Source organism: Oreochromis niloticus, linkage group LG10, assembly GCF_001858045.2.
Source record: "Oreochromis niloticus isolate F11D_XX linkage group LG10, O_niloticus_UMD_NMBU, whole genome shotgun sequence".
Taxonomy (NCBI): Eukaryota; Metazoa; Chordata; class Actinopteri; order Cichliformes; family Cichlidae; genus Oreochromis; species Oreochromis niloticus.
The window spans coordinates 10824029-10837238 of record NC_031975.2 but is presented as its reverse complement, the minus strand read 5'-3'; the positions used below and the strand labels follow the sequence as shown (position 1 = coordinate 10837238).

General features: G+C 41.1%; 1 protein-coding gene across 9 annotated transcripts in view; it reads left to right on the top strand.

Moving 5' to 3' along the window:
* The window catches only part of LOC100697557 (glutamate receptor 3), a 76829-nt gene that overhangs the window by 61340 nt on the left and 2279 nt on the right, over positions 1-13210 (top strand). For 2 of the 9 annotated variants that reach the window (XM_005471998.4, XM_003456854.5), the window contains 3 exons: positions 3255-3502; positions 4239-4353; positions 10776-11024. In XM_005471998.4, the coding sequence (XP_005472055.1) occupies positions 3255-3502; positions 4239-4353; positions 10776-11021 (609 nt within the window). In that variant the 3' untranslated portion in view covers positions 11022-11024. The other 7 variants (XM_005472001.4, XM_003456855.5, XR_002063550.2 and 4 more) reach the window with 6 other exon arrangements.

The window sequence follows — 13210 nt, the reverse complement described above, 5'->3', positions numbered from 1 at the left end:
TGGAAGAAGGACTACTTCATTTTCAGAATGGATGATGGGCAGTAAACCCAAATTTCTCACTGGCCGGAGGACGTGACCAGCTTGTCATATTCTCGATGTTGTGGTTACACCAGTAATTAATTGAGAATAATTTGTCTCAGTTAAGCTACCGTGGTGAGAAGATTTCGCAGCGCTTATATCAGTTTGACAGCGTGAGGAGTTTCACAGATTTCCGCACAGATGACCGGCCTACTTCTGACAAGCATACATTTACATGCAACCCAGAGAAGAATTGCAGTTTGCTCACTATGGTCAGGCCTGTCATCAGCTATTATTGTCATGCTAACAGTGTTTACATGAACACTCCACTGAACTGAAATCGTGCATATGTCAAGAATGATTCACTTAGTAGCCCGAGCCCACAATCCATTACATATCTGGTGAATTATTTATGTTGTCGTACACGTTGCCGAGCTGACACAGTTTGTCAGTTCACTCTGATGTTTTCATTTACTCTCACCTAATAGATATAATGGAAGACTGACTCACATGACTACTGAACATACAATCTGGAATAATCCGGTCGCACAGACGCTGTTAATAAATATGAGTTCAAGCCAAAGTTCCCTCCGAGATTCATCTCTCACAGCCAAGTGCAGGTCGCATTAGCCCAATTTAATGTAGCCTCGTTTTTTTCCCCTCTCTTCTCTATTGTAGACAGCTGTGTACTCCTACTCCCTGGTGCCCAGCGATCAGCCTCTCGCTGGCCATTTTTAGCAGCGTACTGAGTGTCAGAGTAGGGCCGTGCTGTGCATGTCTGTAGCTGCTCCAGCTGGCAGCTGACTGGGCCACAGAGGTGAAGCCGTCAGACTTGAAGTTAGCGGGTCAAATAAGTTAAAGAAGATGCCATTACAAAAGGAACTCTTGACACTGTCAAAGAAGAGTGTATTTCAGATCACCCATGCACAGCATGTGAAGCAGAAGTACTAGAAAGGGTTTTTTTTTTTCGTTCTTTGTTTTCCTGGTGAGTCACAAATTGTGCTATTTCTGTGTTTGTGGTACAATTGGTGTGGATGCATACTGATCCATACCGAACACTAAAGCCAAAACAACAAAAAAGACAACCTGCTGATTTTTCAGATATTTAAAAATAAATAAAAGGGAAAAAAGCTGTGCAGACGCCTGACTCAACCAGTCATTGTTTTTAGAGATTTAAAAGGAGTTAAAAAAAGATTTTTGTAGCTTCTTTAAAGTGCAGGTGGACTGATGCAGTTCCTGCTTGACCTTAAACACATCGAAGTAAAGCAGGTTCCAAGGTGTGCAAGATCAAAACACATGCACAATGTGTTGCATGCATATTTCGTGTTAGCAACTATATGACTAAGTTTGAGTGCCTGACTTAAATACTTAAAAATCCATCTGGAGCCTCATCTTAGCTACCATAGGGCAGGAGGCGGGGTACCCTCTGAACAGTAACACAATAATTCAGACTCACATTCACACCTATGGGACATTAACCATCAACAGTTAACTCCACTGACTGCATGTCTTTGAACTGTGGGAGGAAGCCAGAGTACCTGGAGAGAATCCACACAGACACGGGGAGAACATGCAAACTCCACACACTAAAATTAAAAAACGGTACATAAAAAGCAGCTTGTGTGGGGTTTTTATGCATCATTTTCTAACCTTTTATCTTTGCAGCTATTATGTGACACACACCGTGATATTAACATATTTAATAATAATATTCCATAAATAATAAATAAATAAATAAATAAATAAATAATAAAGTGCTGTAAGCCAAAAAGAATAAAGATTAGCTATGTTTTACAGGTGAACATGCAACATAATTCTCTCTTCTTTAGTTTTCAATATATTTTTAGCTGCTGCTTGATACAGTAGGTCATGACCGAAACAGCTACATATGCACAGTACCATCAAATTAAATCCATGCATCAATGTACAAACAGATTGATTTGAATAAAATCTAAACCGTGATGGTGGCGACTGCAGCTGTGACCTGCTGGCAGGAACATAAACTGTGGCGGAGGAGGAGGTCACTCCTGCTTATCGATACTGATACCAACCATGTGCTGCATGTTACTTCTGCTGAGCTGCCAGGTTGTCAGACTTCAGGCTGCTGGCAAGGAGCCCACTACTTCTGCAGCACCGTTTGCACTTAAAGGGTAAATCCACTCTGAATTACAAGCGGCACATGTCTGTTAGTGCAGCGCTCAGTACTCGATGAAATCTGTGAGGTCACAGCAGGTGTGGTAACAGCTCGAAACACCTGCTGCTGAAAATAACCACAGCAGCAGCTATCTTCCCTGCGATTCAGAGCCGAGCTAGTTAGGAGTTTTGGAAAATACACTTACTTTCTTGCTGAGCGTTAGATGAAAATATTGATACTACTCATGTCTGTGCACTAAATATAGAGCTGGAGCAGGGAGCTGTGTGAGCGTGACTTCCCTCCCGCTGTCTTGGAGGCGGTCCTAGCCTATATTAGAGGGCAGTTGGCCGGCATAGGAGGGTCGTCAGCTAACACAGCTCACCTGAACCCCTCCAGCCTTTGAAAACTGGCCGCAACTCCTGGCATCAACCGTCTTTAGTGTTTGCACACACACATCCACATGCTGCTGTCCTTTGGCTGAAATGGCTCGTTTCTTCAGTCCAGTGTTTCTTTTGTTTGGATGGGGGAGTTTAGTTTTAATCAATTCAATTTTACCTGTCAATCTCTTGCATGTACTCACTACTTGTAACTTTCCCTCTGCCACTTTGTGACTGTTGACAGTCTTGTCACGAGTACATATTGAAAAAATGAGATGTAACCTGTTAATTAGAGACCATCAGAGGTGCCTTGAGGGGATATTTGGTGGCACTAATTGTTCATTTAGCAGCTCGGACCAGAATAAAGCGTTACATTTTTGAGTCTTCCCCCATAAATACAGCAGCTAATAACTCTAATAGGTGCCTGAGGGGGAGAAAGTTGATAATATAATGTTTTTGATATCTTGGCTGTTTTTTATAGTTGGATGACAGAGTTCTAATAAAGTACGAGAAACACGTGGGAAACAGAAGTTTCAGCCTCTTGCCACACCTCGGTTATTTTGCACAAATCCCAATAACATCCTTGCGGCTTAAAGTCCAGACCTGTATCAGTATTATCATGTAACTCGGACTCACAGCAGCTTCATGCGATTGTTTTCATGGTTGTCAGTGTGCACCTTGACCTTAACTGTCTCTCTCTTCTCTCTCTGTTCCCCTGAATGCAGCGCTCCAAAATAGCAGTTTATGAGAAAATGTGGTCGTACATGAAATCTGCCGAACCCTCAGTGTTTGCCAAGACAACACCAGACGGGGTTTCCCGGGTACGAAAGTCGAAGGGCAAGTTTGCCTTTCTTCTCGAATCCACTATGAATGAGTACATAGAGCAGCGGAAGCCATGCGACACCATGAAAGTGGGCGGCAACCTCGACTCTAAGGGCTACGGTGTGGCCACACCAAAAGGCTCTGCATTAAGGTGGGTGGGATATTATAACAATATCCTCCATGTTGTTATAGTATTCCACCTACCCTGATGTTTCCTTTTGTCATCCTCTTCTTCCTCAGCCCTTTGTTTTTCTTTCCAAGTGCATCTCCGAGTGAAACGTGTTATGAGTTATCTGAATTGAATCACACACATTGAGCCATTTTTGATTTCCTGTCCCACGTATCTGGTTTGTGTCTGTTGTTTTCTCCTGTCTCTTCAGGTTATCAGTATATTAGTCCCATCGACGTGCACACTTGTCACCTTCCCTCCATCCTCTCGTTTGTGTTGTCTCTTCTCCTTCTCACCTTTCCTCTCTTCTCATTTCTGTGGTGCCCCCCCCCCCTCCCTTTTTTCCCCTTTCTTTTCTTTTTAAAAATATTTCTTGAATTAATTTGCTAGTTACAATGCTGGTCTGTCAGTTGTGTTGAATGTTAAGCTGCATGCTAGATGTTCTTGTCTCTAAATGATCAATGACAGAATGTCCCCATCCCGCACACTTCAGTTACAAGCAATGTAACCCTCCATGCCACCTCTCTAATATTTAACGTTTTCTTTGCTGTAAAAATGCTTCTTACCCTTCCACACCAGTGAAATTCTTTACCAATTTGTCCCTCCCGTGCTCCCCCTATGAACCATTGATATTTATCACTATTTCTTACTAATATTCTATATTAGATTTCTCACGGACCTGTTCATTTTCTTACAAGTTATGTTTTATCGTTTCAAGAAATGCTGTTAACCTGGCAGTGTTAAAACTGAATGAGCAAGGCCTCTTGGACAAATTGAAAAACAAATGGTGGTACGACAAGGGAGAGTGCGGCAGCGGGGGAGGTGACTCTAAGGTCAGCCTCAATGTCACCAAAGTCGGGTATCCTAGAACAGAGTAATCGGCAAGGCTGTCGTCACGGAGTGTAGCATTTGGGGCCAATCACGTGTTTAGAAGTTACTCGTCATTACCTGTGGCTTTACTATTTTTTATTATGCAACAGTGATCAACTGGGAACCCTTTGCTTGGCTAATGGAGGAGGAAAAAAAAATGTGAGATAAACCAGAGGTATGAGACGCAGGAAGTAGGAAAGGCAGTGGGTAAAGCTGTGCTCGTGACAGAGTAGTTTTTGGTCTGTGGTTATGAAAGATGGAAACTTTAATTTTTCTTCTGTTTTTTTATATCTACAGACCAACATGAATGTTCCTTTAAAACTAACCCTAGAAGGAGTGAATAAAATGTACGTGCACTCTCCAATCTGCTGCTTGAACCGCTAGGACAGGCACAGGAAACAGCGTTGTCTTGAGGGGACTAAGCATTGCAGGCAAACGTGAGAATTCTAATGACAGAGTGACGACTAATGATCCAAACTTTTTTTTTTGTCCGACATCCTCTCACTGAAATCCAGAGTAAGACTGACAGAAACCTTTGCTTGGTCTTGATCAAAGGCCAGTCAAAGAACTTTCCCTGGCCATCCTGACCCGGCAAACCCTTCAACGGTAGAGTGTAAGATACGACCAGGGGCTCCATTTGTGCAAGAGGATTTGATTTTTGCTTTCATCTTCTCACCAAGTTACCGTTTCGTAATGGCTAAAAAGTGTAACTGTGAATTTTGTGAAGATGCATTCAGCCCTGAAAGTGAGACTATGCAACGTTTCCTTAATAGCCCACTACTATACCCATAAGAGTCACTCACATACAGGACAATGACATGCTGGATTTATCCCAGGGGCGTAATTTCCAGGGGGGTTAGGGGGGTTATGACCCCCCCCCAATAATCAGACCCAACCAATATAACCCCCCCAATAAAATTATGAATTATCTTGCATAAATAGGCTGTTGATTTTCTTTACTCATTTCAGGTATTACCAGCAAAATAGTTGCATGTTTAATCATCTGGGAATTTACCCAGATTTATTTCTTTATTTACTTAGACCGAGATCTTCACCACAAAGTTACGCCAATGATGTATCCTTTTCTTGTTTATCTGTCACATGATAAAACTCACACTAGATGTAATTCAAAGCTCATTACACTGTCTTGAAAGGTTATGTAGTCTCACTTTCCATGTTAAGTTAAAACAAAGAAGAGAAATTAAATGATAATAGAGGACCTTAGCTAATTATTACTGTTAAGCATGTCTTGCTTTTTCATACTGTGTGCACGCGCATACTAACTTACATCACTTCAAACTTTGCAGAGGAGCTGCAACCTTTTTTTGTACATCAGTGTCTTTCAAATATTGACACTGATGACATGATATATATATATATTCCCCCCCTTAATCAAATCAGTTGTACAAACTTTCCATAAATGAGGCCCCTGATCTTTTGTTTTAGACACCAGGATCTAGACTCTGGAGCCATCTCTGCCTCTGCTCTTCAGCTTGCATCATGACCACAGTACACTTGACATATTATGAGAGAAGAGACAGGACGAACTTTCCTGTTACTGACTCTGGTCGTCCCATTCCTGAGTGAGCAGGATATGGATACTGCCAGAGGGGGTAACGCAAAGGAACCGTCTCCTCTCACTGGCAACTGTCCTCTGTCCCTTTATGTCCGGTTAGAAAGAGAGCAGCTGATCAGTGCAACAGTATCACTCCGGACTGCCACATTTCTTTGTCCTTGTTTCACTTTCAGAAACACCAGTGTAGGCAATTCAGCAATAATATGGAGATGTATTGTATGTAAAGACCACCGCTGTATGTATAGACTACATATCACATATATTTTAAAATGTTTTAATGTTTTTCTACTCTGATATACTCTAAATTTATTCAGTGAAGCTGAACTAATTTAAACCTTTTATATTTGTTCCTGTGGGTTATTTTGGTATTGAGTGATTTTGCATGAGTTTTTTATGTTCTTCTTTGCTGTCTTGAATGTTTTCCCCTCTTTTCTGTATTCCTGTCCTGCAGAGAGTGTGAAAGGTAAAGTTGTGAGGTCACTTAAATCGCACAGCAAAAGAATCACCTGTGCAAATTTCTATCAAATCCTACAAAACACTAAATACTTGAGAAACTTTAAATTCCACATCTTAGCACAGAACCAAGCATAAGCAAAAGGGGTGCACCCACACCTCTTTGATGGAGGCACACTGACGCTGGAGATTATGAATTATTTAGCTTCACAAATGTAAGATGTTGTATTCCATTGCAACAGCCTGAACAGGTGTTCGTTATAGTCCTTTTCAGTCCCGCACTTTGTCACGGGGGTTGGGCTTATACTTCTTTTAAGGTCTGATGCAATGAAAATCCTATTTCATAAGTCAGCTACAGATTTCACATGTAGCTCTGCAGACAGATTTAGGCTGTTTTCACATACATTTGTTAAGATTCCTGGAGGAAATTATGCCTAATAATCACAGATTTCAATGAAATCTAATTGACACTGGATGCATCATTAATTTCCCTTTTTAATAATGAAGCAGTCAAAAGTGAGATAAAAACAGGCATCTGTGGACTATAACAATGAACCATATTGGGTTTTTGTTTTTTTCACGTTAAAATAACATTTTTGGGTATTTATAGCATGCCAGCTGTTGAACGATTAAGACATGTAACGAGGAAGTGGCCTGACAGTACTGTCGCATTTTTTAACATTTAAGCAAATCAGAGAGTTGAAAGCTGTCAGTTATGTAGGTGGGCTGCACAATCTTTTGTATTAAAAATTATAAATACAAATAAAGGAGATAACTGGCAGAAAGTGGTGAAATGGTATATAATGCACAGTTCTAATAGCTTCAAGCAGATCTCAGTGTGTCCTTCAATCCTCACTTTCTGCAGGCTCCAATCTGCTGAAACACATTTGTGACATAATGTATAAAATGTGTCACCATTCAATTGGATTAGTGAAACTGTTGGCAATATAAATGTTTGTATAAATAATTGAGATATATATAGATAGATAGATAGATAGATAGATAGATAGATAGATAGATAGATAATATAAAAATAATATTTGTTTAAAATATAAGAACTTAATTCTGCAGTCCAGCTTATATTTTACTTTATAGCATATTACTAAACCCAGTGAGTACTGCTGGCAGCGATATATTTTTGGTTTTCGGTTTAATTTGGACCATTTGTTGTAGAAAGGATGTCTGTTTGCTTTAAATGTGAATCAGTCTGATAGATCACCCTTTTTAACTGTTTGGGTTCGCTCTCAGTGGAGCGAGCCGTGAAATGCTATTACTTCAGAGGTTTGGGACAGCTCCCAGTGTTTGTCTCTCTGACAGTAAATGACAGGTTGAGTTATTTAGCAGTACACACCACAATGCAGCCAACTGTGTGTCTCTGGGGCAAACTATTTACAAACCCAAGCACAAAAAAATAGCCCAAAAAAGCCTGTGCCTCCAGCTGCTTCAATAATGTGCTTCTGTGCAGAGACTGGATATGGGTGCATCCGTTTTGTGTTTAGGTTTATTCATATAGGAAGATTCAGAAAAATACATTTGCATTTCTAAACTATGAGTCTGGGCAGTGGCTGTTGTTTAAAAGCACATGGTCACCACCTGGTGGTGAGCTTGAACCTCTTTATGTGATGACCAGCAGGCTGTTGCAGTTCACCCTGTGATGTTTTCCCCCTACTGGATGAAAAATCATATTCATAATTTATAACAAATAGGGTTTTTTTAAAGCAGCTCAATTGAGTAGATCATTCTACCCAGAATGCCATGAGGCAGGGTGGATATTAGCCAATAACAACCAGTCATTATCCTAACCAGCTAGCCAGTTTATGCTAATTACATTTACCACTGTAATCTCTGCTGTGGCCTCTCTTAGTGCACCAAAGTGGAGAATAAATACAGCCAGAAAATCAAGATACAAAGCACTAGATGGTGCTTCATAAAAAGTGTGTTTGTATTGTGCAGAATGAGGTGCCCTTAAACAGTTATTATGAAAATCATTTAAGTTTTTAGCAGTTGTGCCTGCTCTTAAGTTGATTTCTTTGGTTTGTCGTTCACCCTCATAGTGTCTGTAAATCTTCTTCCAGATAACACAATTATAAATATAAATGTATAGGATCTTCCTGATGATTCTGCCTCAGAGGAAAATATTAAACTCTGCCTAACTGCTGACGTTAAATTGGCTCTGACTCGACTGCATTTATAATCATGCGTCTAGCGTCTGCTGTTTGTCTCTGTAGTGTTCAACAGTCAAACAAACTAGTCTCAACTTTGCCTTTCAAAGTGCTCTTCTTGGAGATCAGGACTACAGATCCCTTGGCCCCTGCCCTTTTGTTCTTTTAATATTCATTTATTTTGTATGTATTATTGCAAAACACAAGGTGTATTTGACAAGGGGGAAAACACACACACACACATACAGTGGTTAGAACAATATATTGGATGATGATGGATTCCATACACTGATCTTTATTTTCTGAAAGGAAACAAGCCTGGAAATCTAGCAGTCGAGGAAATGCAGCATAATGTCTTCCAAAACAAACCCCTGCAAATCATGACTCTGACCTCTGGAGTCAGAGAGTCTCAAAGCAAACGAATAAATCAAGATCGCTTCATGATCCCTTTATAATTTCCTCTCATTTGATTGGTCACTCTGAGTTAAAAGGGGTGATTTTGTGTGACATTAGCCTCCTAATAGCTGTTTATAAAATTGGACTGCTGTTTGTCTGTTAGTCAGGAAAGGGTTCCTGTTAGATCCACCTTGCTGAACTTCAAAAAGGCGGCTCATAGCAACAACAAAAAAAAGATAATAATGTGCCCTCAGCAATTACTGCCTCTGTTTTCTTTCATTCCCTGAAGGCTATGCAGCAGCTGCTTTATTCTGCAAGTTTAAATCTTTTTTTTCCTCTTCTTGTGATCAGTGTGTGCCGATTACTCAAAGCGATATAGGTGGGGTCTGGCATGCTAGGTTAGTCATGGATCATGAAAGTCATATTTTTATCTATATACTGCAGTGTTGCTTGCTATCTGTGATATGTTGGCCAGGACCCTACTCTATCGCTTTGTACAGTATAAAGTAGTTTAAAAAAAAGTTGAATAACATAAAATAACATAATACAATGTTATTTATGTTATTTCCCACGTGAAGAACTCCTGTAAACCTTGCAGTATTGAAACTCAGTGAACAAGGCATCTTAGACAAGCTGAAAAACAAATGGTGGTACGATAAGGGTGAATGTGGAACCAAGGACTCTGGAAGTAAGGTCAGTCGCTGCAGGTCTTTTTACACTGATTGCTAAAATGCATTTTGATCTAAATGTTCATACGCAAACATCTAAAGCACACAACAACACATGGAAAACATCCAAACTAGGTCTGCCCTACACATACCGCAGTGCAACACACACCTACACTTTGAACACGGCTCATTACATTAACTTCACTGTTTGTAGACAATTCTCAATTTTAAACAAAATTTAAAAATTGTTGCATGACAACACACAAGTTTTTTTTTTAAAATTCATACCATAAAGTTTTGAATTGAAACCATTATACTGCTGTTTTTTACCCAGACTTGTAGTTTATTGCTGATCTTATTCATTGGTATGTGAAATAGTTTCTCTGGATTTCCCACAGGCATCCTTATTCTGACAAAGTCCAAACTGACCTTTAAATACCATCTGAGCTCTAAAGTGGTCAAATGGTATTTAATAGTCATGGCTCAAAGATGGAGTGTCAGAGTAAGGAACGTTTTGTTAAACATTAATTAATGTAACGAGATTTATATCCTAGAAGTACTTTTTAGGTCAACAAAAAAGGCCGAATTTACCCTTCTTTTTTTTTTTTTTTAGAACTATACAATATATATTCAAACTCACATACAAATGAATTTCAATATTAGGATTTTTTTAATAGCAGCAAAATGGTTCAATTCACCTTCTAAAGCTTGCCACTTTGATTGTTACATATGCAGTGTTTTTGAGGCTAAGTTTAACAGCTATGATAGTGATCTGAGGATTGTAGACCTGTACGACCACGACCGCCTTCCGCTAGACGTGGCCTCGTAAAGAGACCATAAAACAGGCAAAAGATAGCAAGTCTCTCTACATTCACCTTCACAGCCCCTTAGAGCACAAATAACTTGAGACTAGAAACTAGACAGATTTGAGTTGCTCCAACTTTTCTCATTTTTAGGTAGCCATACCTCAGAGGGATTTGTAGACAGATTTAGCAGCCTCCTCACAGTTTCTGTGTAGTCATAGTGCAGCAGGGTGTAAATATAGTGTAGGTTTTTGTGTTAGTGTATATGAGGTCAGCCTCAAAGTGCCAGTTAAAAGAAGTCTTAACGGAGGTCTTTACCTTCCCCAGGACAAGACAAGTGCACTAAGCCTGAGCAACGTGGCAGGAGTCTTCTATATTCTAGTCGGAGGGCTTGGCCTGGCTATGACCGTGGCTTTGATAGAGTTCTGCTATAAGTCACGGCAGGAAACCAAAAAACTGAAGCTGGCAAAGAATGCCCAAAACTTTAAGCCGGCCCCTCCTGCAAACACCCAGAATTTTGCCACGTACCGTGAAGGCTACAACGTCTATGGGACAGAGAGTGTGAAAATCTAAAGGGTATGTCTTTTACTGTGAACGTAACCTGTTTAGAAATGTACTGAAGTCACATATAAGTGAAATGTTAAAGTTTTGTCTTCAGATGATTCTCAACTTTTAAACTTGTTTTGAGTTTTTTTTCTTTGAAAAATAAGAAGTTGGAAACCTTTTGAACCATAGACTGTATATAAAAGATGGAGGCTTCCAAGTCTGAAAAGTGAATCTTCCTAAACTTACATTAGTGGCCAGCAGGGGGTGAGTGCTCCTGCAAAGCAAAGTCAAAATGGAGTGTGTGAGTCTGCAGTGTTCCTCAGTTTCATCTGTCCAGTGATATTAAAGCTGAGTACATGTTAACCCCACTCAGCAGTCGGGATGGGTATCGTTTAGGTTTTATCCGATACCGGTGCCAAACCGGTACTTTTGAAACGGTGCCGGTGCTTAAATGGTGCTCGAACCGGTGCTTAAAGAATGGAAAACACAAAATTGGTCCAAAAACCTCTCATGTTTAGCTGTTTTTTTGTAAAAAGATAACAATGTTAGCCTTTTCTGCAGCTATAGGGCATATATGGTCTCACTCTTGGCTGGAAGCAGTGCTTAAACAATGGAAAAAACACAAACTTTGTCCAAAAACCTCTCATGTTTAGCTGTTTTCCTCTTTTTCTTTGGTCATTTTAGCCTTTTTGGCCAGGGTGAAGGGAGTATCTGGCATCAAACAAGAAGACATCCTCATGTAACTGCAACGGTGTTTGCTAGTTCACCTTATATGCATTAATGTAATAATGTGGTTAGCCTACTCAACATAAATTACACACGAACAACATTAAGCTACTCGCCCAGAGGAGAACGGCTGCTGCTGCCATCATCATCCATCACCATTTCTGCTACACTGACAGGGCTAGGGGCCAGGACTCTACTCTTCGGGTTCTTGGGGGATGTTGCTAACTCCGGGTCCGATAACAGGCACCACACCCGCAGTAGATGTGCTCGGTGTGAGGTCTCGCAGCAAGCTATCAAATACGATGCATTTCTCAGCTTTTAAAAAAACGCTATGCCTCGCCAGATTCGTCGTCAGTTTCGAGGTGTTACCTCCTTTGCACATTATCACAGTATCACCTTAAAGCACTTGTTGCAGGCTGCTGAGTTTGCATCTTTTGCTGTGAAGTACAGCCAGACTTTTGATCGCTTCGCTTTGGGCATTTTTAATCGGTAGCTCTGCTCTAAAAGAACGTACGTACCTGGGCCCGCCTACTATCCTTGCAAAGGTAAAATGATTGGCTAGAATTCAAAGTGTATGACATCTCAGGGAAAAAAAAAAGCACCGAAATGAAGCACCGAAATGTGCGCTGCTTTTCAGTCTGGTTACTACCGTTTATGTCAGAACCGGTGCCATAATGGCACTGGATACCGGTACCCATCCCTCCTTCAGCAGCCAGAGCCTGAACTTCAACAGGTGCAGCAGTGATGAGCAGTCAGGCTTGTAACAACCGTTTCTACCCACTGTTTGTTTCTACAGTGGAAACAATGTGTCTTTTTGGGCTGGTTTTCATATTCGTTTTATGTTGTCGGCTTGTAAAAAATAAAATAAAAATCGTATGTGTGTCGTCGTTTGGGCTCCGCCTATGCTGTCCTTTGTCACGAATTCTGTTTGTAGTTTTAATGGACAGAATTTCTCGGCGTAGCCAAGTGGCAGAAGGCTTTCACTTGGTTGGTCTCAGAATTTCATCTCTGCTTTTCGTGGATGATGCGGTTCTGTTGGCTTCATCGGGTGATGGCCTCCAGCTCGCGCTGGTACGGTTCGCAGCCGAGTGTGAAGCGGTGGGAATGAGAATCAGCACCTCCAAATCTGAGGCCATGGTCCTCAGCCAAAAAAGGGTGGAGTGCCCACTCCAAGTCAGGGATGAGCTCCTGCCCCAAGTGGAGGAGCTTAAGTATCTCGGGGTCTTGTTCACGAGTGACAGGAGAAGGGAGCGGGAGATCGACAGACGGATTGGTGCTGCAGCTGCAGTGATGTGGACGCTGTACCGTTGTGGGAAAGAGAGAGCTGAGTGCAAAAGGGAAGCTTTTGATTTACCGGTCGATCTACGTCCCCACCCTCACCTATGGTCATGAGCTGTGGGTGCCGACCGAAAGTGGCAAAAATGGGCTTCCTCCGAAGGGTGGCTGGCCTCTCCTTTAGAGATAGGGTGAGAAGTTCTGTCATCCGGGAG